A 26521-nucleotide genomic window follows, 5' to 3' on the forward strand; every position below is an offset into this window, starting at 1 on the left:
TTCAGCTTTCTTTGTGTATTTGATAAGAGGCTTCTTTGACCTTCATCTTACCCAAATCAATGAAATTTAAATACTCATTCAGTTGTTTATTATTTTTTAAGGACAATTTGTGATAGGGCACTTTTCCCCATACTTTTCTTTGTAATTAATGACCGGTACTTTATAATAGATATTGAACAAAGTGTAGGGCAAGAAAATGCAAACCATCCTTTACATTTGAAAGCAATTCTGGATTGCTTCGACCTTTAGCTATGTAAAATATAGAAATATTTTAGTAAGTTAAATACTCCAATATTTTGCAGGTAATTAGCAATAATATGCAGGACACCAATTGTATCTTAAAATATTGGTGGGGGGAGGGTGTTTTATGGCTCAGTAATGCAGGTAGGTTATTTATAGTGCTGAGGAAATGGATGTAATGTGCCTCCTCCAAATACACACCATGGTAGCTGATGAAGGCTGATGATGATGGGATCTGAACCCAGACCCATTCAGTTAGAAATCTGGTATGCTTACCCAGCCACTGCAGATTTTGTCTTTATTAGTTAATTCTCACAACATGCAGAAGAACATGTCAAGCCTGTTAAATATCCCCGAACCTGCAGAAGGGATTTGTTACTTATTGTCATCATCATGAAAAAGTTTTACATTTGTCAGTGAGTGTAATCACCCAGCAGTGTACAAATAATGGGCATATTCAGCTCAACTGGTCACAGACCAGAAGAACTTGGGAGATGATCTGTCATTCATTATTCATCATCTGTAAATTATCTATTGTCTGTAAATCATCTATTGTCTGTAAATCTTCTATTGTCTGTCTGTTAAAACCAATTTGTTATCGCTACTTCTAAGCTACTTGGAGGATTGAAATGAAACTTTGCACACACGTTCATCCTATGATCAAGTTGATCTCAAATGATAATGGTCTGCTTCACCAGTTGGATAGTCTTGCTTTTGCTACTCTTTCTGATTGGATGGTCATGTCAACAATTGTCACTAAAATATTTTGTATTAAGTCTAATTGGTTCTAAATAAAAATAGTGCCAATCTGTTGTCCAGTATGGTCACCATGGCAGCCATCTTGAATATCTTATCATGCTTCCACATGACCAGAAAGTCATATTATTGTGGGTTTTTCACCAGATGCCTTCTTATGATGTCCAATATGGCCATCACATCAGTCATCTTGAAAAACCTGTTATTGCTACACAATCTGAATGGAAAGTCATATCTTGAAATTATTGTTATCTCTGCTCCTCTCTAATGGGGCCCCGAGTGGCTGAGTGGTCTAAAGCGCTCTCCGTTACGGATCACTGCCATCTTACCTCTGTCTGTGCTGGTTCGAGTCTCAGATTCAGCCAATGTGGGTATGTGAGAAAGCTTGCCAGTAGCTTCTCAAGGGTCGGTGGTTCTTTCCGGGATTTTCCCAGGTTCTTCCTCCACCATTAATACTCTCCGCCATGTATAGCCTATCGTGTGCTGAAAAATGGCGTTAAACCTAACAACAACAGCAATAACAAGCTCCTCTCTAATAAACCTTTTTATGTTACCTAGTTGGTGCTTATCAGGCATCCAATATGGCTACCACAAAGGCTGTGTTGAAAATCTTTTTGTCACTACTCACCCCCGAATGGATGAACATTATGATGGGTTTTTCACCAAGTCCCGATGAAAAAGGTGCAAGTTATACATCCAATATGGCTGACGGTCTTAAAACTCATGTTGTTAGTACTCCTCCTGAATGGATGATCATTATGACATGGAATTATCATACAAAGACTTCCAGTTATGTTTATTTTATCCTAAATGAAAATAGTGCCAAGCTGACATTAAATGTGTGCACCACAGCAGCTCAATCTGTTTATTGCTGAATAATATCAGAGCTGGTGTCAGCAGTCAATAGTTACAACAAAGGAATGGTTTTATCTTAATTCATGAAAAATCTTTTTTTCCTGTAGATTTTTAGTCCCTTGAAGGGATTGTTCTTATACTTTTGTGCTTAATAAAAAGAGGATCTCTTGTTTTTTAACTATTGAACCCAGCCATGCTAGCATCTTTGGAAAGTTTCAATTAGTCCTACCCATTCATGACAATATGTGAAGGTCAAGATATTGGGCAAAACAGGATCTAAGGGCCCAACAGAATTTGGTCATCTGATTGATTTTTTTTAGCTGATCTGCCATTTGGGATTTTGGCATGGCACTGCATCCATTTTGTATCCATCATCCATTACTGGTTCATTTGTCAATATTTGTCCCTTTTTTAGTCTATAATAAAGTATTAGGCCACTTTTTTTCAAATTGTTTGGAATTCTTGTTTTCACACAATTTTGTAGTTTCCACTGCAGCCAGTTTTACAGTATATAACCCCTTGTGTCAGGGCTGGCCTATCAGTGGTATAGCTTCCATGGAAACCAGGTATAAAACCTTATGTCTTCAACTTTTTCCTGGATTACTAACTTCTGATCAAATATTTTATCAATATTCTTAAGAACATACTTTGCTAAAATTGTTTCCCCCTTGCAACAGCGAAAATGGTTTCCACACAATTACATTAGTCCAGCATGTGGCATGTCTTGAGAAGAATCCAGAAACACTCTATGAATAACTTTCTTTAAATTCATTAATATTACCTCCTATGGAGAAGAAATGATGTAGAAACAGTATAGAAAGAGCTGTTATTATAATGGCTGTGTACAGACATTATGAGCTAGCCTCTCAAGTTTACACAACACATAAATTCTATTACTCATTTATGTATTTTTAAACAAATGGTTGCAGTGGAACAATATATGTTTTAAAAATGCATATGTACTTTTTTCCCCAGGTTGATTTATGTGTCAGTCACAACTCATTTCATTATAGGTTTACTTCATATGCCACGACTGAATTATGAAGGGTTTCCATCTTTCAGTGAATACTTTGCTTTTTTTTTCAGGTAGAGATATTCATTGAGCTAGAATAAGCAAGCAAGAAATAATATTGAAATACCTTGTAAGTACTGAATACTTATAATGAGACTAAGTTTTCTTCTGTTTCAGATAATGTGATTCCTGCTTGAAAGCTCCTTTATCTCTGAAGTATGCTTGAAACATTATTTGTTATACTGCTATTTGGGCCAACATTCAACAATATAGCAGGTAAGATGGTATGTATGTATGGATGGATGAATGGGGTTTAATGGCAAATAGTGGTGAACACCTTTAGATGCAAGGTCAGATTCTTGATGTAAAGTGCCTACTTCTGAAAAGTTTAAGACCTTTTCAGCTGGAACATCATCACTGGATGCATCGCAATGCAAAATGGTTGCCTCTGTTATTGCAGCATACATGAGGACACTCATCAGACCTATTCATGCCTCAGCCTGCAGTAGTTTATAGAATACTTTCAAGGTTTTGGAGACAAAGGGAGGTAACTGTTTTGAAAGATGGTAGGATGTAAAGAATTGTGTACCTTTGATTAAGTCTACACATTCCCTTTTCCTTGTGGTTTAATTTAGTTCCTACTAAAATCCAAGAAAATGAAATTAAAGCTCCTTTAAAAATCCAGCTCAGAAACACATTTTAAACAGAATAGACAAATGTGTAGAATCCACTTTATGTTACACATAGTATAGACAAATGTAGAATCCACAATGTTACATAATATAGACAAATGTAGAATCCATATTATGTTACAGACTATCACCAAATGTTGAATCCACAGTATGTTACATAATATAGAAATGTAGAATCCACAGTATACTGTGCAAGACAGACACATGTAAAATCAAAAGTATGTTACATAAGACAAAGATTGATGTAGCATCCATAGTGTGTTACACAAGACAGACAAATATATGTTACATAAGACAAAGACTGATGTAGAATCCATAGTGTGTTACACAAGACAGACAATTGTACGTTACATAAGACAAAGACTGATGTAGAATCCATAGTGTGTTACACAAGACAGACAATTGTACGTTACATAAGACAAAGACTGATGTAGAATCCATAGTGTGTTACACAAGACAGACAAATGTAAAATCAAAGGTATGTTACATAAGACAAAGACTGATGTAGCATCCATAGTGTGTTACACAAGACAGACAAATGTATGTTACATAAGACAAAGACTGATGTAGAATCCATAGTGTGTTACACAAAGATAGACAAATGTAAAATCAAAAGTGTGTTACATAAGACAAAGACTGATATAGAATCCATAGTGTGTTACACAAGACAGACAAATGTAGAATCGACACAGTTAATTTACACAAAATTTACCAAAGTAGCTGCTCACAGACCTGTCAAGAACATGACAATTTTTTTAGAATCTACCAACACACATGCCTTGTCTCACTTAACTTTATGGGTTAAAATAGTGTCAGAATTAGATCTCACATTAATTTGTAATTTCATTGAGAGGGAGAATGAACATCCCTAGTGGAGAGCTCTCAAACATAGGCAAAGGGATCAAACTCTTTTATGTGCATGATGATGAGCTTTATTACTATTACAATACTGTCATAAATCTGGACTATCACTTATCCATACAGATAAAATTCCCTGTCTCCCAGGAGTCCAGATAATCAATGTCTGACTGTAAGATATCTTATGTATACCCAAGGCAAATAATGGAGCAAAACAGAAGAGAACAAAATATCTTTACTGCCAGCAGTGACCAGCAGTAATGCATACCCATTGTAAGGGAAAAACATGATATGGTTGTACTAAAGATTATATTTATATATATATATATATATATATATATATATATATATATATATATATATATATATATATGTATATATATATATATATATATATACATACATATATATATATATAATAAGTACTTCAAAGTACTCTGCTCAGTTAGGTGCACAAGTCAGTTGGGGGATGAAAAATGGTTCCAGCCATACATCCAATATGGCTGCCATGACAACTGTCTAAAAATCTTGTTGTCGCTAATTCCATTGAATCGATCATCATTAGGACATGTGGTTTTCTCCAAAAGACTTCGAATAATGTCCAGTTTATCTTAAATTAAATGGTGACATTCTGACATCCATTATTTGTACCACTGCAGCTAATTTGAAAATCTTGTTATCACTAAAGAATATCAGAGATGGTTTCAACACTTGACAGTTCAATAAATAAAAGGGTTTTATCTTGATTTCCTGTAAAATCTAGTCTTCCAGTTCAAGAAAGCTGTATCCATTGTTAAATCCATTCTCTCACTTTTCTGAAACATTTAATGGACAGGCTGATCAGTCGCGAAATACAATATTATGGATATAAACTTTATGCAGTATTTGTTTGTGACTGATTTTTAGTTCAGTAAATGATTTGTGAAATGAACAAATGAATGAATGGAGGCTGTGGGAGTTATTTCCACATATACAATAGAGAGTTCAAAGTCATCATGGCATACAGTGATTGGTATGCATTATATATGCTTAACAACATTTCTGGTGTGGCTGAGATAAACCTGCTTTAAGGCGTTGTGCCTATTGGCTTTGATTAGATTTTGTGCATCAGTTGATTTTTAACTGATGCATAATGATAACGGAAAGTCATGGATTAACTATTTGAAGGATCTGGTGGGCTTTTATGAAATGGGGATGAGCAACGAGGAACAGAAATGCCAGAATAAATTCTGTTTTTCACCCAACCAGGATTAATTCAAGCCTCAAATGTGTACCAGAATGAAAGTGGAAGTAATTTGTGCGAGTTTGTTTGTAAGTTTATCACTATGCTTTCACATTGTCAGCTGTGATGAAAGGACTGCAGTAATAAAATGCAGGAGGAGTAAGTATTAATTTGTTAAAACACTGGTTTTTGTTTCTAACACTAAAAACGTTTTTGCAGTAGTAATATATTTTATATGATTTTCGTATAAGTAGTTTGTATTCATATTCTCTACTGGTCAGAGCTAGACCAGAACAGCTTATGGATGGTCTGTTATCCATTGTCTCTCCATCCGTTAGTGCCAGTTTGCATTCATTATTGCTTCTAAATTACTTTAAAGTCTGCTATGACACTTTACAAACACATTCATCCAAATGTCCGGTAGGTCATAAATAAAAATGGTGCTGATCTTTTTAGTATGGCCACCACAATGTGTAATTTGAAAATCTTGTCTCTTGAGAATATCAGAGATGGTTTCTTCACTTGGCAAGTTACAAATGGTCTTATCTTGAATTCTTGGAAATTCATGTCATACAATTGAGCACAAGTCCTGTTGAGAGGTTTTGTTTAGTATTGTCAATACTGCTTGCATTTACAGTTGTGTATCTGTTGTATAAATAGCTTTTGCCATGAGAATCAAACAATGTTCCATTTGCAAGATGGTTATTGACATCAGCCTTTGGACATAGTTATTCATCAAGGAATTGCAGTTATCACTTGCACTAATAAGGACTGAATGTTTGTTGAATGTGAATAGAGATGGGTTCTAATTGTTATGTATATTTAATTTGCATTGTTTGTTTGTTTGGATAATTGTATTTTTGACATGACTTTTTCCAAAGCCAAGTTCATTTAGTTCCTGACGTGAGATACTGATGTTTTTATTTTGGTAAATAAGTCATTATTTTGGTCCAAGTCAAGAACTTTATGTTTACCATGTTCTTTATTATAATTTTAGTAACTGAATCTTCTAGAATGGAATTTTCCATTAAGTAATTAGTTTTTTTATATACAGAAAATGCAAAGTGTGACCTAGGTCAAGTAGATGGCTTTATAATCTTGTTTATGTGAGACATTACCCATTCATACAATAACATCTGAATTAGAAATCAGTCTTATTGTTGTGTTCAGCATTTCATTCGGTTGGACTTTATTTATTCACTGGAAATACAAAGTGCTCATCAGTAATATTCTTGGACAGAGACATTAACTAGGAATTATAGTGAATTCAGACGAGGACATTTTGGATCATATTACTGTGGTTAATCAAAGACCTTTTGTCACATCATCACATCACAGGTCACTATTGGCACATTAACACCTTTAGCACTGGATCTTATTTCTAACACCAGTGGAATTTATTTTTTGGACTCTTGGGAATTTAATTTGCATTGCTGTAATTCTTTTTAAATTTTCACTTTGTATTTTGAGTGAAATAAATTATTTGTTGAATTTTGCAAAACTTGATTTTCTCTTTTTTCTATTACTTAGTTTAAGACCATGGAGTCATAATATAATCATGTCTAATAATTGAGGAATTCAAAATTCACATATAGTAATAATGACTACATATTTGTTGAATATGGTTGTAGAGATGGGTTCTAATCATGGCTAATAATTGAGGAATTCTAAATTGCCACCATTGCTTAGCAGGCTTCAGGTGGCTGCTCTGGATTTTTAGTACCTTTTCTCATGTCTTATGTATTTGTTGACTGTAACTGCTTTGGCAGTTTCGTCATGCATTGGCTGTTCTGCTGGCATTTGTTTCTTCATTTGCTTGTTTTGGTATGGAGAGCTTGTTGTTGTTGTAGGGTTTAACGCCATTTTTCAGCACACGATAGGCTATACATGGAGGCCAGTATTAATGGTAGAGGAAGAACCCGGAAAACCCCAGAAAAAACCACCGACCCACGAGAAGCTACTGGCAGACTTTCTCACATACCCACATTGGCTGAATCCGAGACTCGAACCCATGCAGACAGAGGTGAGATGGCAGTGATCCATAATGGAGAGCGCTTTAGACCACTTGGCCACTCAGGGCCACCAGTACAGAGAGCTGTAGTTTTTTTTTATTGGTTGTTTTGCCCCACTTGCATTACAGCTGTCTTTTATATTTATTATGACATCATCATATTATACTTGCCAGTCAACCCATTTATGCTACATTGGACCCTCATTAATTGCATTAAAGAATAACTCCTTGGTGCTTGATACAACATTGTGAACTCGACTTAACAATTGGGACTACTTTTGTCTTTACTTAAATGTAAATGGCAAGCGATGAGCCAGAGTGTGTGATCTAACACTCTCCAGTTACTTCATCAAAGTCATTCCCATGCCACTCCAGTGGAGGCAAAATTGCTGTTATCACAAAGAACTCCATAATTCACAGTCTTAACTACACTACAACTTTCACTTTTGAAAACATGTTGTTTGAACTGTTGCAAACCTTACTCACAGTGGAACAAAGCTCAGTCCATTTTTTCTGCCTCTACCACCCTTCTCCTGGTTGAAAAAACAAGCTGACTGAATCTCTCATTTTTTGGAGCAATTTTCTAACCTCTTGGAATATGGGAATTCTATAAGTGGTAACTTGATAATTCTTACAGATTTCAGTTTTCACTTTGACTGTCCTGAAAATCAATACATGTCAGAACTTCTAGATTCCATTCATATTTTCAACTCAGACAGTCCATTAGTCAACCCATCCATAAATATGGTCACATTTTAGACCAGATTCTTTGTAAACCTAATGATAATATTCTACAGTCTTCATTTATGTTCCACGAATGAGATCACCTCTGCTTCATATGCCATCTCACCGTATCAGTCCCTAATCCTCCATCTCAGTTTTGAACTAAAAGGAACCTCTGTATAATAAATAGAAACCAACTAATGTGTGACATCCAAGCAAACCTAACATCATTTGGTTCTGTAATTTAATGTTTTGTTTTTGTAATCTTGTCATTGTATATGTTTTTATGTGTTGTCTAATATTGATATTGTAAAGTGGTTAGAGCTTCTAAAGATTCGGCACTGTATTAAGTCCACATTATCATTATTATCATTATTATTATTATTATTATTATTATCATTATGTCCATTTCACTGAGGCAACATGTGGCCAAAATTTTCACATGAAATGATATTTAAGTTACAGCTTCTTTTGGCAGTCAAAAGGGGAGTGATTTTGTTTCACCATACCTGAGGCAAAGCTCAGGCCAGGTAATACTTTCCCACTCTCTCTTTGCCTACCTGAGTTCTTGACTTGTCAATTACATTGTTCAGGTCCATGGTCCATCTGCTTTGTCAAAACACAAGATTTTGTCAAGGAACTTTACGTTCGGTTAATCAAGAAAATGTTTTACTTCAGAAAGTTGGATTCCATCCATTTCAAATTAACAGAGTATCAAGCTGACATAATTCTTATTTAAAAAATGGTCATTACTAACAACAGTAAAACATTTAAGAACTTCTTCTTACAAAACTGCTGAACAGAATTTGCCCAAATTTGATTGATGTCCTGACTTGAACCCCTTCCAGATTTACACTAATGATGCTGTTCATCCATTAAATATGGTTGCCCTTACTAAATATGTTGAAAATATTATGCATGATGTTCATTAATTTGGTTATTTTTCAGCACAGTTCAATTGTTCATTCTAGAACAGAGCCTTAACATAACTGAAATTTTAATTCGACCTGTGATGCCACATAAGGGACTTTTTTTAAACTCCGTTTCATGTATTGCTGGATTTTTTTTTCAGAGGGTTGTGGAAGAGTGCCAGCCACCCCTACCACCACCCAAACCCCCATCTTCAATCCCAATGGGTCATCCAGTGCGCATGAGTCCCCATGCAATGCGACTCAGATCAACAAGGCAGGATGCTTAAATGGTGGGCGATGTTTTGTAGTAGAAGATCTCCAAACTGTGAGCTGTCAGTAAGTCTGTGATTAGCACAATTCGATAATTAATTGTGTGTTGGTGTTGTAAGGGACTTCAAAAACTCCACCCATACAATTTCAGTTCGACTATTCAACATAGAATGCTTAGAAGAGTCTAACTTTCCCACCTCCATCCATATTTGAATAAAATTAGTACCTTTCAGCTACCACTCCCTGTTCTGAAATGTGCTGCAGTGTGTTCCATTTGCTATCCCTTGGATGAAAAAAATTCTCAGAATTTTGAATGTCCAGGTGATTGTGAGCTGACATACGCCCATATAATTTCTCCAGAATTTTTAAAGGTGTTAAAATGCTTTCCCAATACTGGAATTACTTTCTGGGTCTTACACGGTTGATTGAATGTATGGTATTGTAGTGCTTAGTCATTGCACAAAAGAAAGAGCATACATAGTTCCAGTTATTAGACTTGTTCATCTCCCGTTATTAGTCATTTTTTCTTGATAAAAACATGTTTTACTAACAAACAAAAAATTAAAAAATTTAAACTTTAAATTTAAAACAAAATTGTACATACCTGACCCCATACATTTTTTAAGTTCAGTTCAAGCACACTTTAACATTGTTAGGTTTGTCAGATACTTTTCAAACATTTTCACTTTGTAGGTTTGTCCTTTACTTTATACAAATTACCATGTTGTAGGTTTATCCTATACTTTTCATACATTTTCATATTTAAGTTTATGATGGACATACACCCATATAATTTCTCCAGAAATTTGAAAGGTGTTAAGTTTGTCCTTTACTTTTCATACATTTTCACTTTGAAGATTTGTCCTATACTTTTCGTACATTTTCACTTTGTAGGTTTGTTCTTTGCTTTTCATACATTTTCATTTTGTTGGTTTGTCGTATACTTTTCATACTTCTTCAGTTTGTGGGTTTGTCCTGTACTTTTCATACTTTTTCAATATGTAGATTTGTCCTTTGCTTTTCGACCACTTTGGTGGCAGGAGATCACGGGTTCAAACCCCTGTTGAGTAATACCAAAGACTTATAAAAATGGTACTAGCAGCTTCCTCACTTGTCGCTCAGCATTAAGATTTTAGGGTTTAGGACTGGTCGGCCTGGTCTCAGAATAATGTGACTGGGCGGGGCATGATACTACATGTCTGCAGCATGATGCAGCCCAATACTAGACATCACTATAAACTGTCACACTGCAGGCATCATAGTGATATGACTGAAAAACTGTTAAATTGAAAATCCAAATCACACACACACACACATACCTATGCTTTTCATACATTTTCAGTTTTATGGAGCTATCTAGGTGCACAAAACAGATGATAAATATTTGACAAACAGCATTGACTTTCTACATGCCATTAGTCTTTCAGGGTAATGATTACATAATATTCACGGGGCCCCAAGTGGTCTAAAGCACTCATCTTCCAGATCACTGCCATCTCACCTCTGTCTGCATGGGTTTGAATCATAGGCTCAGCTAATGTGGGTACATGAGAAAGCCTGCCAGTAGCTTCTCATGGTTCGGTGGTTCTTCCTGGGGTTTGCCAGGTATGTTCCTTCACCAGTTATACTGGATGCCATGTATAGCCTATCTTGTGCTGAGAAATGGCATTAAACCCTACAACAACAACAATAACATAATGTTTACATTTTTTTGCATCATGATATTACATCATGAATATCACATACCACTGTGGCATCATATTACATCATGGATATCACACATCCCACTGTGGCATCATGATATTACATATGAATATCACACATCCCACTATGACATCATGATATTGCATCATGGATATCAAACATCCCACTGGCATCATATTATTTCATGGATATCACACATCCCACTGTGGCATCATGATATTACATCATGGATATCACACATTACACTGTGGCATCATGATATTACATCATGGATATCACACATTACACTGTGGCATCATATTACATCATGGATATCACACATCCCACTGTGGCATCATGATACTACGTCATGGATATCACACATCTCACTGTGGCATCATGATATTACATCATGGATATCACACATCCTATTGTGGCATCATGATATTACATCATGGATATCACACATCCCACTATGACATCATGATATTGTATCATGGATATCACACATCCCACTGTGGCATCATGATAATACATAGTATATTTTTTGCCATTCTTATTACCAGCCAAAGAAGACAGTTTATGCCTTGTCACTTGCTTGCTATTTGTAGGTACCCAGCAATTTTATGAAATCTGGCATCTCTCGCCTAAATCTGAAACATTGTATCAAAAAAGTTAACGCATATTGTAGGAAAGCAGTTGGTATTTGGCAGTCCACGAAACATCTGCTTTAGTTCATTCAGAAACAAATGTAATCAACCAAAGTGTAAACTGCCTACTATGTGAGTGTACTTGATTTGTTTAAAAAAGTGCTGGCCATCTGCTTCCATTGTTTGTTTACAATAGAAAGTAGTTCCTTTATGAGTGCAATATGATGTTGTGTACAAGTTCAGTATTGTAAAATTCTGAACGATTCTGACAATGCAACATTAACAGAGAAAAAAATGAACACATAATAAAATTTCTTATTTGTTCAGCTGATGACACCTTTCATAATGCAAAATTTTACAACTGCACAATAGCTGTAAATCACACATATGGGTCTGCCCCCTTTCATGCATTGAAGAGCTCTTGTTATTAACATTGATAGTAGTGAAAATGAGTGACTGTTGTTATACACACTTCATTCATAAATCTGATATTTGTGCACATATCAGCTGTTCAAAAAAAATGAAATTTGCTTTACGAGTTAAGATGAAGTTTATATCAGAAAGTTGAAGTTTTAAGCAATTCCTTTCTTTGTTCAGTTATGTTTTGGGATTTTAAGTTATTTATCTGAAAATGTATAGGTATATAACAAAAATATAGTAATATGATTTGATTGCTAAACCATATCTTGTTCTCAGCTTCAGAAAATCCGTATCATGACTCAATACTTCATGTTTCCTAATGATTCAGACTTTCTGATGTTGACAACACAGTGTGATCTAGCAATCAAGATCACATTACTGTGATATATATATATATATATACATGTATATATATATTGTTACGGATATCAAGGGGGGCCCCCGAATGGCCGAGTGGTCTAAAGCGCTGTCCGTTACGGATCACTGCCATCTCACCTCAGTCTGCGTGGGTTCGAGTCTAGGATTCGGCCAATGTGGATATGTGAGAAAGCTTGCCAGTAGCTTCTCGTGGGTCGGTGGTTCTTCCCGGTGTTTTCCCGGGTTCTTCCTCCACCATTAATACTGGCCGCCATGTATAGCCTATCGTGTGCTGAAAAATGGCGTTAAACCCCACAACATCAACGGATATCAAGTGTTAATGTATAATACAGTTTTGGTTCAGTCATTTAGGTTTTTGACATTTATTTTTTAATTCTTTAAATTCAGTGTTATAGTAAAAGTACATGTTCAATACATGTAGAATTTCATTCATAAACAAAGGCCAATTGCCAAGGTCAGGTCAACAACTATTTTGGTCAAGTACGTCATGCATTAATTGGAATGGAGGTCATGAAAACATCATATGATACTTGGAGTGCATTTGATCTGTAGAGATATCATGCACACCGTAGTTGTTAATTGGCTCAATTATTTGAGGTCAGAACATGACTGTTAGGTATTTCACAATTTAATAATTTAAATGTTAGAGAATCTTTTTTTAGTAATTCAGATTTTGTTGATTTGGTATGCACATAGAGACTATATGTATGAGATAATTAAAGCACCATATTAGGATTCTTCATTATTATTATTATTATTATGGCTATTATTATTATTATTATATGCCCATTTTGTAAGAGTTGTAAGAGGAAATCATGATTTATTTAATATGTTCGTTGGATTAGCAGAGTGGAAAACATCTATTCTGAAACAGAAAGAACCTTGAGGATCATGTGAAATTATTCAAGGACTTGAACATTTAAATAATTCAGTTGGAATATGGGAAACTTTGAAGGACTTTATTGATGTTCTGCTTTCATGGGATTACCTTAAAATGTTGGATTTGGAACTGTGATTCTTCCATTACAACCTTCATTCAGAATACCTTCAGTTAGTTTCTGGATTAATGTGAAATTGATAGTACAATTTAGGGTGAACCCTGGCACTAACAACTGATGGGGGACTACATTCTTGTTGAGTGTATATTTCCATACTGTGAGACAGAAGTAGTTTGATGCGAACTCATTGAAGAAACTTGTGATGTTCCATTTGAGAAAATCTTGGATTTTTGGAGGGAAGGCAGTTTATATAACAGATTTTTACCATGGTTTTAGGCAGGCACGGCCCAAGGGCAAGGTGAACGAGGCATCCACCTTGGGCCCCACCCTTTCGGGCAGTGCAGTTATTTTGCTTGGGGCCCATGCTCATCGCTTACTGCTTTGGGTCCCACACATACTAGGGCAGGCCTGGTTTTATAATTTTATGATTTAGCTTTATCTTATATTTTGAAATACCTTTAATGGAATTTTAACATCCATTGATCTTTTTATTTGATCTCCTTTTACTTAATATTTACATTTATTTGGAAAGGTTTAATTTTCTAAACTTTTGTGCTGTTCTTCATTTCTACATTTTAGGAACTTTGCCTTTAATTGTCATCATATAGCCATTGTTGTGCTGACATGCTCTTAAATGGTAGTACAAACAGTTTTAAAAAAGTGTGTTGGATTGAAGGGGATTTGGAGGTATTTTGCCTATCTCTGGTAGGGAAAAATACAGTTTAATGTCAGTGATACTATACCATTTGCTGATGCATAGCTGGTACTTTTCCTGGTGGAAATACCCAGACCGTACAATGAGAATTTGTCCTTCCATTAGGGTGAACCAGAAGATTCCAGAACACTGGATTTCCCCTAGGACACCTCACAGACATGCTGTCCATACATAGTGCTTTTCATTGTTACATCATTAAAATTAGTTTTTGTCCTACCTCCCAATAGAATGACATATAAAATGCATTCCTAAAGTGTATTTAGTAAACAATACTTGTTTTAAGAATCCACTTTGTTTATGTAGCTGAAGATACTGAATTTTTGTGATGCATTAGTGATCTTATAATAAGACTTACAAATATGACAGAATCATCACTGCAATGAGAGAGAGTTTTATTTTGAATTTTAAAAAGTTTCAGTTTTTGACAGTTCTCTCATACATGCTAGAAAGCAAATTTTGTAAATACTTTGGAGCATCATCTTGTACATTGCTGGCTACCAGTCTGTAACCTGCTAACAAAAGTCGGGGAAGCAACCCAACTCATGGTATTTGATAAATATCAGTTGTTATAGTAATCAAATAGTTGCACAGATAAGAATGAAAATTGCAGTTGGAAATCATTTTAATCCTGCATTGTTTTGTTTAGAAGAAAAATCATTACTGTTTATATTTCATTTCAGTTGCACCAAGTATTATAAAGGTACAAGATGTGAGGAATTAGCAGATTTATTCTTAGGTAAGATCATTTACAAGATATGGTAATTTTAAATTATGTCATAAATGCTTTGTTTGCATAAAAATATTTTTGTCCCCTTGTTGAGGTCAATTATTTATGGCGCTGATTTGGAGCTTGCTTTGGTTAAAAATAGAATGTACCATAAGTATTCACTTATTAAACAAGTCTAACTACAAACTGCACAGACCCTGATCTGCTGTCACATCATGCACCAGCAGAACTGGGTCTGTGCAGTTTGCTAGGAAAAATCATTAGAACAGCATACACCATGATCTGCAGCCGCATTATGATACGTCAGGTGAGAATCGTTGTTGTTAGCAATTTGACTTGACTTATAAGTGAGTATGTATGGTAACATTACAATGGATTTTATCAAAAATTGGAATATGATAAATATGAACTCAGATTTGCTGAATATTGATCTTAAGTGATCTGTGCTTTTTGAGATTAAATCTATTAATCTGTAGTTATATTTTTAAATCTATCAGATGACACAGATCATTGATTTTATTTTCTGTTAGTAAAAGTTAGGTTTATAATTTTTCTTTTTTCAGTTGATTTTTATTAGAAATATAACCTGAATTACCCTAAATTATGTCATGCAACATTTTTTGGCATTAGTTTGTTAAACTATGACCAGAGTGGGTGGTGTGTATGTCAGATAAGCCCATTTCCAATTACGTAAAAGAAATTAAAAAATAGTGTAGTCTCAAGTAGCAAGAGACAGTGTTTTAAGTAAGCAAAACAAACTACCATTTCTGAAAAGGAACAAAATGTGGTGAGACAGTTTCATTTGCAAAACTTGTACTATTGCTACTAGCAACATTTGTATATGGTGGGCATACATATCAGCTTAACAATTAATCTATATACCATACTCTAATTTATTTAGTCCAGTCTTTCAGTTTTTGTAAACCCATGGGGAATGTTATTAGCAACATTTGTATACAGTGTGAATTGCTTCTAGCAACATTTGTATAAAGTGTGGATTGCTACTAGCAGTACAGTGTTAATTGCAACTAGCAACATGAGTATACAGTGCTGATTGTTTCTAGCAACATTTGAGTGCAGTGTTGATTGCTACTAGCAACATTTGTATACAATATGGATTCATATGGATTGTTACTATCAACATTTGTATACAATATTGATTCTTACTAGCTACATTTGTATACAATATGGATTGTTACTAGCAACATTTGTATACAATATGGATTGATACTAGCAACATTTGTATACAATATGGATTGTTACTAGCAATGTTTGTATACAATATGGATTGTTACTAGCAACATTTGTATACAATATGGATTGCTACTAGCAACATTGGCATACAGTGCTGATTGCTTCTAGCAATATTTGTATGCAGTGTGGATTGCTACTATCAACATTTTGTAACACAGTTTGGATTGCCAATTACAACTATTTCTGGATTGCAAATTTGCTCAATACTGTCTGTGTGTGTGTGTGTGTGTGTGTGTGTGTGTGTGTGTGTGTGTGTGTGTGTGTGTGTGTATATCATACTGTCTGGCTGTGTGTATGTTTAACAGCACAATCCTGGTTATATATTTCAGAGTAAAAGCTAGGTGCTGTGTTTCAGATTGTAACTTCCATTGTAAATTCTGGGTAGTGAGCATGTACATCAAAATAAGGGTGTATGGGGAATATGTGCATATTGTCCTTTTGGCATTTCTTTAGAAAAAAATAGGCAGATATGTATGTAAAAAACATGATGCAGTGTCTGCAGTTTATAATTTGCTCTTCTGATGATTGTTTTGATCCTAATTAAGTGATTAGCATGACAGTGAATCCTAATTAATAATAAGTACCATGATCCTAATTAAGTGATTAGCATGACAGTGAATCTATGTACCATAATCCTAATTAAGTGATTAGCATGACAGTGAATCTATGTACCATGATCCTAATTAAGTGATTAGTATAACAATTAATCTATATACCATAATGTAATTTATTTTGTCCAATCTTTCTATTTATTTAAAACCCATTTACTATATTTATGTAATATGTTGTTTACTCTAAGGGCCGTTCCATTCAAACATACACGGAACCCAGGGAAGGCACTTCTAAAGTGCGGTACACACACATAGATGCAATTTAGAAATTTCTTATCATTTTAAAATGAACTTTGTTAAATCAAAGTACCCTGGCATACATTATGTAAAAACTGCCTTCTCTGGGTACCATGTATGTTTAAATGGAACAGTCATGATAGATACATCCATGCCAAGTCTCCCGAATTATCAGGGAGTCTTTTGATTTTCAACCCCATCTTTTGATCTACCAATTAGCCGACAAGATCTCCCAAAATAAAAAATCTGCCAAGCATAGATATTTCCAGCTAAAACAATATTCAGTACACTGTTCACGACTATCGTTATCTGTCAATCAAGTTATTACAATCGGAATGTTCTCTGTCTTTCCATCAATTCGAGAAATAAACCTCAGATATAAATCATACCCATTGAGAATTGTATTCTGAACAACTTTTGTTCACATGGAGAAATTTGGCAGTGGAAGGAGACACATCAGAATTAAAATATTATCGGCCTTTGCTGTTGTACAGTATGTAGTGCGCTGTGCCGGAGGTGAATCACCAAACACATAAAAATGTATGTATATTCCTACATCAACTTCCAGGATTATGAGAAAAATAGTTGTTACGCTTATCTCCCTGATTTGGGCCCAATCTCCCTGATTTGGTTTCAGAAAACTTGGCATGCATGTAGATAAGAAAAAATTTCAGAACAATACCAATAGTTGGATTGTGGTACATGTCACTTTCAATAAACACATGTTACTGTCAATAAGTACATATAACTAATAAGCTCATGCACCCTTCCATAACATTTTTAATTAAACATTTATTTTTAGCAAGGTCTGTTTTAAAACTGAAAATATGAGGAGGAAATTCTATTTTCCAGTTTGGTAAAAAGGGAGTAATGGTATAAATAGAAGAGGGATTAAAAGAAAAAATAAAGGTGGGGTTTGTAAAAATGACGTGCAATTGTTGTACATTTGGTTGATTATTTTGTGAAAATTTGTAGAATTAGACTGTTTCTATCAATCATGATTCACAGAATTGACATCACTGTATGGATTTTACTGTATTTACATGTTTTTATTTTCAGTTTATCAACCCACAACAGCCACAGCTAGCATTGCTGCCAGTCTAGCAGTTGCCATTTTAATAATCATAGTTGGTGTGTCAACAGCAGTAATTTATTATAGGTATGTGAATCTGAAATACTTATATTTAACATGACAATTGTATACACGTGATAACATGACAATTGTATACACGTGATAACATGACAATTGTATACACGTGATAACTGACAGTTGTATACATGTGATAACTGACAATTGTATACATGTGATAACTGACAATTGCCCAAGAAAATCATGTCTTTTTTATATGATACTTTTCATACCAGATCTTTTGATAAATTCTCATATTTTAGTATGAAAAAAAATTATCAATAGCGTATTGTTGCAAAAATCTCTACCATGCTATTTCCTTTGATTTAGGAACATATATTTAGATTAAAACATGGACGTCTCCATCATCGTAATAACCTGAATTACCTTACTGATTCATTTAATCAAGATTTTATGAATTTTTCAGCAGCTTAGGAAAGACAGCATATCATATATCCAATCAATCAGATTGCAGTTTAATCAGTGCAAATTTAGTGCATACCTCATATTTGGTAACCTACCCCGAGGAGTGCATTGGATAATATTAAAATAGTTATTTTGATGATAGATTTTTCATGAGGTTTTCCAGTTTTTTCCAGATTTACAATTTCTGTTATCACATGTATGCTGTTGTTCTATTTACTTTTGTGTCAGGATGCCTAAATACTATGACAGTGTGCTGCAGAAACTTGTCTGATTCTCCTAAATCTGATTACATAAATCCAGACAGTAAAACTATAGTCATGGGATAGATATCTTTAAGACTTTGCCAAAACAATAGGCATGGGGTAGATATCTTTAAGACTTTGCCAAAACATAGGCATGGGATAGATATATTTAAGACTTTGCCAATACAATAAGCATGGGATAGATATATTTAAGACTTTGCCAATACAATAGGCATGGGATAGATATCTTTAAGACTTTGCCAAAACAATAGTCATGGGATACATATCTTTAAGACTTTGCCAAAATGTTTGTATATGTCGTCATGAGGTGTATTGTATTATGATGTTGTCCATCCATGAATCACTGTCTAGCTGTTATCAGTTTTACTTCCACAAAGTTACTTTTGTTGTCCACCATCTACAGTTGTCTGGCTTTATGTATAGCTAGCACTTGGAGTAACAAGATCACTTGTAACATTGGATTCAGATGATCAAAGGTCAGGGTCACTGTCACTTAAAGAAAAAAAATGGTTTCCACATAATAACTCAAGTTCTTGGCTGTCTTCAGGTACCAAACTTTGTGGATGACTTGCACATAAAATAGGGAAGAACCCTCTTGATTTAATAAGACTCAAATGTTCAAAGGTTGGGGTCACTGTGATGAATGAAGTTAAATGATTTTTGCATAACTTGAATTTTACATCACACACCAGGACCAAACTTTGTGGTGGCTTGTACTTGGAGTAGGGAATAACTCTATGATGGGGGAGGTCAAAGACCAGGAGGTCACTCTCATTGTGAAAAGAAACAGTTTTCCACACAATAACATCTCATACCTGGACCAAATTTTATCGATGGCTTGCATTTGGGATTAGGAAGAAGCTTATCAATTTTGGGGCAAAAATGTTCAAGTTCATGGTCACTAAAAAAAGAAATGCTTTTCACAACAACAAAAATTCATATGTCTGCATAGAAGAGTTTTGAACATGGCTTTGTATGTGGTTGTGCTATTCATTGTACTCTTATATTTGCTAATATTAAGGAATGCAAAATACCATGACCACATTTTTTAATTTCAGTCCATGATTTAATTTAAATGACATTTATTTCTCACATGGATGTGATGTACTATTTACATGATGTTAAAAATACTATATTAATCATACATACACAGTTTTGCAATTTGGTGTTTGTATTCATGCACATACACGTTTGCACTTTGGTGTTTGTATTCATGCACATACATAGTTTTATGCAATTTGGTGTTTGCATTCATGCACATACACATTTGTTTGCACTTTGGTGTTTGTATTCATACACATACATAGTTTTATGCAATTTGGTGTTTGCATTCATGCACATACACATTTGTTTGCACTTTGGTGTTTGTATTCATGCACATACATAGTTTTATGCAATTTGATGTTTGTATTCATGCACATACACGTTTGCACTTTGGTGTTTGTATTCATGCACATACATAGTTTTATGCAATTTGGTGTTTGCATTCATGCACATACACATTTGTTTGCACTTTGGTGTTTGTATTCATACACATACATAGTTTTATGCAATTTGGTGTTTGCATTCATGCACATACACATTTGTTTGCACTTTGGTGTTTGTATTCATGCACATACATAGTTTTATGCAATTTAGTGTTTGTATTCATGCACATACACATTTGCACTTTGGTGTTTGTATTCATGCACATACATAGTTTTATGCAATTTGGTGTTTGCATTCATGCACATACACATTTGTTTGCACTTTGGTGTTTGTATTCATACACATACATAGTTTTATGCAATTTGGTGTTTGCATTCATGCACATACACATTTGTTTGCAATTTGGTGTTTGTATTCATGCACATGCATAGTTTTATGCAATTTGGTGTTTATATTCATGCACATACACATTTGTTTGCAGTTTGGTGTTTATATTCATGCACATACATATCATTATGCAATTTTGGTGTTTGTATTCATGCACATACATAGTTTTATGCAATTTGGTGTTTGTATTCATGCACATACATAGATTTATACAATTTGATGTTTGTATTCATGCACATACATAGTTTTATGCAGTTTGGTGTTTGTATTCATGCACATACATAGTTTTATGCAATTTGGTGTTTGTATTCATGCACATTCATAGTTTTATGCAATTTCGTGTTTGTATTCATGCACATACATAGTTTTATGCAATTTCGTGTTTGTATTCATGCACATACATAGTTAGAACAGTATTGTGTGTTGCATGGGGAGTGAGTAAAATGATTTAAGTATGTATGTGTTACTTTTTTGTCCTTGATGCTTCTTTTTAAAGACTAATAACAGTATAATTACTATGCTTCTGTGTCAGTAGATGGATCACAATGACCTATTACTGTAGTACTGTTGCTATTTTCAGATTAATGCTGTCTCTTAATTGCTTCCTTATATCATTTAGCTTAGTACAAGCATCCTCTAAATCACTCTTCTTTCAAAATCACTCTGCATCGATTTTTCTGTCACATGGTAAAAGCTATGGATATATCTTTCAATCCTTTTGTAATATTACTGCCATATGTCAGAAGTAATTGAATCTAACTTTTAATTTTTAGGTGTCAAGGATTTTTTTAATTCATATTTTTCTAGTAGTCAGACACTACTATGATTACATGTGAGGACACTTCAACCAATGTACACTACCATCCTAGGTAGCAGTGACCCACAATTCATGGGTGAAATCAGTTTTACAAGCCCATGGTAGATGTAGTGTTAATCATCTGATGGTGTAGTGTTAATTTCCTGATGAAGCATTTATCAGACTGAAGAAACATCGATCTGCCTTTTGCTTTCATGCATTGTCAGTCTTGTTGATTTCAAACAAGTAGCTGTGCACCATGGGAACATTATTCTGTTTCCACAGTTTTGTAAGACTGAATTTAGGTTTAATGGCTCAAAAACAGGACTGGGTGGAGTTTCAGTCCACACATTGTCTCAGCTTGTACAGGGTTATGCAATTGCTAGCTACCAGACATTTCAAAAAGGAAACATGAAGCATTTTGTACATAAACAAATACCAGTTTCATATTTAGGCATTAAGATTATGTGTACAAAGAAAGTCATCTTATTCCCATCCAGTTTAATTTATTTAATATTTGCGTTGTATATAATCCACTGTAACTGTGCTGCATTTTCAGTTATTCACACATATAAATCTTTGAACTAGGAGAATGTTAACATTATAGCATAAAGTGCATAATTTGGCTTTATCCAATTTTGCCCAAGTTTATTTCCTTTTGTTGGTTTGGTTTGGCTTTTGTTGGCTCTACTGGTCATAGTCCAGAAGAGTTTATGGGAGGGCATGTTGTCCTTTGTCTTTCAGCTAGCATAGATTTCTTATTGCTGCTTTTCCACAACTACTTGGATGATTGTCATGAAGTTTTACTCACACACTCATCCCATGATTTATTTGGTCCTAAATGAAAATTGTGATACTCAGAAATCCAATATAGCCACCATGGCATCCATCTTGAAAATCTTGTTATCACTCTGCCTCCTGAATCATATCAACTGGGCTTTCACTAAACGACTTAGTTGCCCTTATATGAAAATGGTGCTGATGAAAGGTCCAATATGGCAGCCATTTTGAAAAAGATATTATTGCTCCTCCTCCTGAATGGATAGTCATATCAACATGAAATTTTCACTGAAAGACTTCTTACAACGTCTTGTTGGTCCTAAATGAAAATGGTGCCAATCTGATGTCCATTATGGCCGCCATAACAGCCATCTTGAAGCTCTTGTAATAGCTCCTACTTCTGAATGGATGGTCATTTCAACGAGGGGTTTTCACGAGAAGACCTCTGATAGTGTCTAGTAGGTCCAAAATGAAAAAGTTACTGCTCTGATGGCAATCTGATCTGATGAAAATCATCTTGTTACTGCTACTTTTACTGAATGGATGGTCATGTCAACATGAGGATCACTAAAGAGTTTTTATGATGTCTAGCTGCTTTTAAACACAAATGATGGCAATGTGAGCTACCCACAATGACAACCATCTTAAAAATCTTATCACACCTCTACCTGAACAGAGTCATATTGATGTGGGGTTTCCACCAGAAGACTTCATATGATGTACATTTGATCTTTAATAAAAATGGTACCAATCTGACATAACCGCTCTGGTGGCCTAGTGGTTAGAGTGTCCGCCACAGATGCGTGAGGTCACAGGTTCAATCCCCAGTTGAGTTGTACCAAAGACTTGTAAAAATGGTGCTAACAGCTGCCTCATTAGGCACTCAGCCGTAAGAGGTTAGTGTCAGGACTGGTTGGCCTGGTGTCAGGATAATGTGACTGGGTGGGACATGATGCTACATGTCTGTGGCACAATGCCCCAATGCTAGACATCACTATAAACTGCCACACTGTAGACATCGTAGTAATGTGACTGAAAAATTGTTAAAGCTACATAAAAAATCCAAATCACACATCTTGAAAATATTATTATCTTTTCTCCACCAAATTTGATAGTTATATCAACAATGGGTTTTCCACCAGTGTTTTGACCTAAATTAAAATGGTGCCAGTGATACATCCAATTATGGCTGCCACAATGACTGCCTTAAAAGTCTTGTTAACACTACTTACTCCCCAAATAGATGATCATTGTGTCATGGAGTCTTGGTGCCAGAGCTGTATCTATGTCCACCACAGCAGCTAATTTAAAACTAGTTTGATTGCAGAAGAATATTAGATATAGTTTCAACACTCAGTTTTTAAAAGGAAGAAATTGTTTTGCCTTGAATTTCTGGAAATTTCTTTTGCCCAGTAGTATCACTCCCTTTGATGGACTCCTGTTTGTTTTTTTAGAAATTTAAATACAAATCATTCGTGAAAAAGAGACAATGATGGGAGATATGGGGTTTGTTGAAACTGCATCTCTCTTAACACCAGTTAAAATATCCAGAGTTTAATATGCATATTATCAAGTATATACTTATCAGAGACAGTTGTACGGTAAAATAATATTTGAGATTATCAAGTAGATGCTTATACTTTTCGGAGACAGTTGCACTGTAAAATAATCTTTGAGATTATCAAGTAGATGCTTTTATACTTTTCAGAAACAGTTGCACTGTAAAATAACATTTGAGATTATCAAGTAGATGCTTATACTTTTCAGTGACAGTTGCACTGTAAAATAATCTTTGAGATTATCAAGTAGATGCTTTTACTTTTCAGTGACAGTTGCACTGTAAAATAATATTTGAGATTATCAAGTAGATGCTTATACTTTTCAGTGACAGTTGCACTGTAAAATAATCTTTGAGATTATTAAATAGATACTTTTATTTTTCAGAGACAGTTGCACTGTAAAATAATCTTTGAGATTATCAAGTAGATGCTTATAGTTTTCAGAGACAGTTGCACTGTAAAATAATCTTTGAGATAATAAAGTAGATACTTTTACTTTTCAGAGACAGTTGCACTGTAAAATAATCTTTGAGATTATCAAGTAGATGCTTATAGTTTTCAGAGACAGTTGCACTGTAAAATAATCTTTGAGATTATCAAGTAGATGCTTTTACTTTTCAGAGACAGTTGCACTGTAAAATAATCTTTGAAATTATCAAGTAGATACTTTTACTTTCAGAGACAGTTGCACTACATAATAATTATTCTTATGCAGACAGTTGTAAGAATTTAACATTGTCCTTACAGACACCTTTGTAAGAGTTTACAGACTTGACTATTGCTGACATTTTCCCCTTTTAGGTCCAATTATTGCAAGTAAGTAATGATGAGTGTATTCTCGCTTAAAATAACTGACATTATATTTTGAGAAATAAAAAGCCATCTCAAGGGAGGAAATGGTGTTTGGGGTTTATTTTGCTGTGAAGTATCATAATTCAATTTAAACTTAGCTTTACAAATTGTCTTGCCTGTTTCTGATGTTGCCAAAATTTCAAAATAAATGTCTGGGTTAAATTTTATATTGTTTTTTATAAGTAAGATATGGATTGATTACTTAATATAGGTAAATGAAACCATTTGTCATCTTCTGATTGAGATATCAATAATAATTTTGGTAAATTAATGAATTACTACCAAAATAAGATTTTAATGCATTTCACCCTAGAGGTGGCTTTTTAAATCCACTTGCTTAGTAATAAAGCACTATTTGCTTTCTCTTTCCTAACTTTTATACCTAAAGTAATACAATTTACTGAGCTTATTTTGCAGAAAAATTAATAAATGTAGTACATGCAGTCTGTCGTATCTCCTGTAACTGGGAAAGGTTTGTCATATACCTCATGGGTTTACTAACAGTGGTGAGAAGACAAGTCTGAGTTTTCGTTCAGGTGTCAAGGATAGAAGCAGGTCATATAATGGCAGATATGAGTCAGTTACTTCCCCAGATTTAGAGATGTGGAGCCTTAAAAAGGCAAAGTCCAAAAAATCTCCTGATTATTTTGCATTCTGGTACATCACTGTCTTTGTTTTAGTTATGCTGCCCTTGCTAAGAAAATTATATTGCTATAGTAACATCTTGTATGGATACAAATATGCTTGTACAAACATCAGTGACAAAGATGACCAAGTTTTTCAGTGTGAATCAATGTTTTATAACTTACTTTAATTTTAGGATAATAAGGTCTTAAAGTACAACTTAATCCTGTGTGTCTCTGCAGAAACCTTGCATGCTTTACACACCTCTGTTCAAGAAATGCATAAATAGTTATTTTAAAATTCTTATTTTGTAATACTCCAGTAAGTAGGAACTTCCTTATTTTAAATTATATTCATAATTGTTCAAGGAATATTTATAGCCATGTTTAATCATTATCATTTCAAGTTTTATAACCAGTGATGCTAAAATTTAGTAATCTCATTTCGGACTGTAAGGTATTTCATCAGATTATATGAAAGTTGTACGGTGTTCATTCCAGAAATGGAAAAGTGAGATCCAGGGTGAGAAAGTAGGGTATTATAGACTAAAAACAGGTCACTTATCCAAACCAGTGCCTTGAATATTCTAGAAAATTCATTATCAGCCTGCCATGCTACAGACCTTAATTGCTGGAATTTGAATTCCTCATGATAGAATAATGATCTCCCTGAAGTTTCATGTCTTCTTTCTATACATGATCATCAGCCACATGTTCTCAGTCTGTACCCTAGGTATTCAAAATCTCTAGGACATTTCTGTCAGCCAATGAAATTGATGGTCTTGTGCTGCTTTGGCAATGCTCACATAGTGTTCAGTGAGCCAACATGGGGTGCATTTGATTCAGTCTTTCTGCAATCAACTATACCAGTTTTATTTTTTATTTTCTTTTGTCTTCTTTGAATACGCCCTTCAGATTATTTTTTACACCAATATGAATAAGTGTCAGTGGTGCATCCCAAAAAGAACACTAGTTATGACAATGAAATGGTTTTGGTCAAATCATATTAGTGGGGTCAGAGGTTACATTTCACAATCATAGTGGTATTTATGTTG

General features: G+C 34.5%; 1 protein-coding gene across 8 annotated transcripts in view; it reads left to right on the plus strand.

The window, feature by feature from the left end:
* LOC149805917 (uncharacterized) overlaps window positions 1-26521 on the plus strand; it is a 142542-nt gene that overhangs the window by 84865 nt on the left and 31156 nt on the right. For 7 of the 8 annotated variants that reach the window (XM_089950689.1, XM_089950690.1, XM_089950691.1 and 4 more), the window contains exons 2-6: window positions 3041-3139; window positions 9442-9616; window positions 15075-15130; window positions 18283-18382; window positions 24793-24807. In XM_089950689.1, the coding sequence (XP_089806815.1) occupies window positions 3082-3139; window positions 9442-9616; window positions 15075-15130; window positions 18283-18382; window positions 24793-24807 (404 nt within the window). In that variant the 5' untranslated portion in view covers window positions 3041-3081. The remainder of the gene's footprint in view (window positions 1-3040; window positions 3140-9441; window positions 9617-15074; window positions 15131-18282; window positions 18383-24792; window positions 24808-26521) is intronic. The other variant, XM_089950696.1, reaches the window with a different exon arrangement.

This window comes from Sinohyriopsis cumingii, chromosome 2, assembly GCF_028554795.1.
Source record: "Sinohyriopsis cumingii isolate HCF-2022 chromosome 2, ASM2855479v2, whole genome shotgun sequence".
In the NCBI taxonomy this organism is placed as follows: Eukaryota; Metazoa; Mollusca; class Bivalvia; order Unionida; family Unionidae; genus Sinohyriopsis; species Sinohyriopsis cumingii.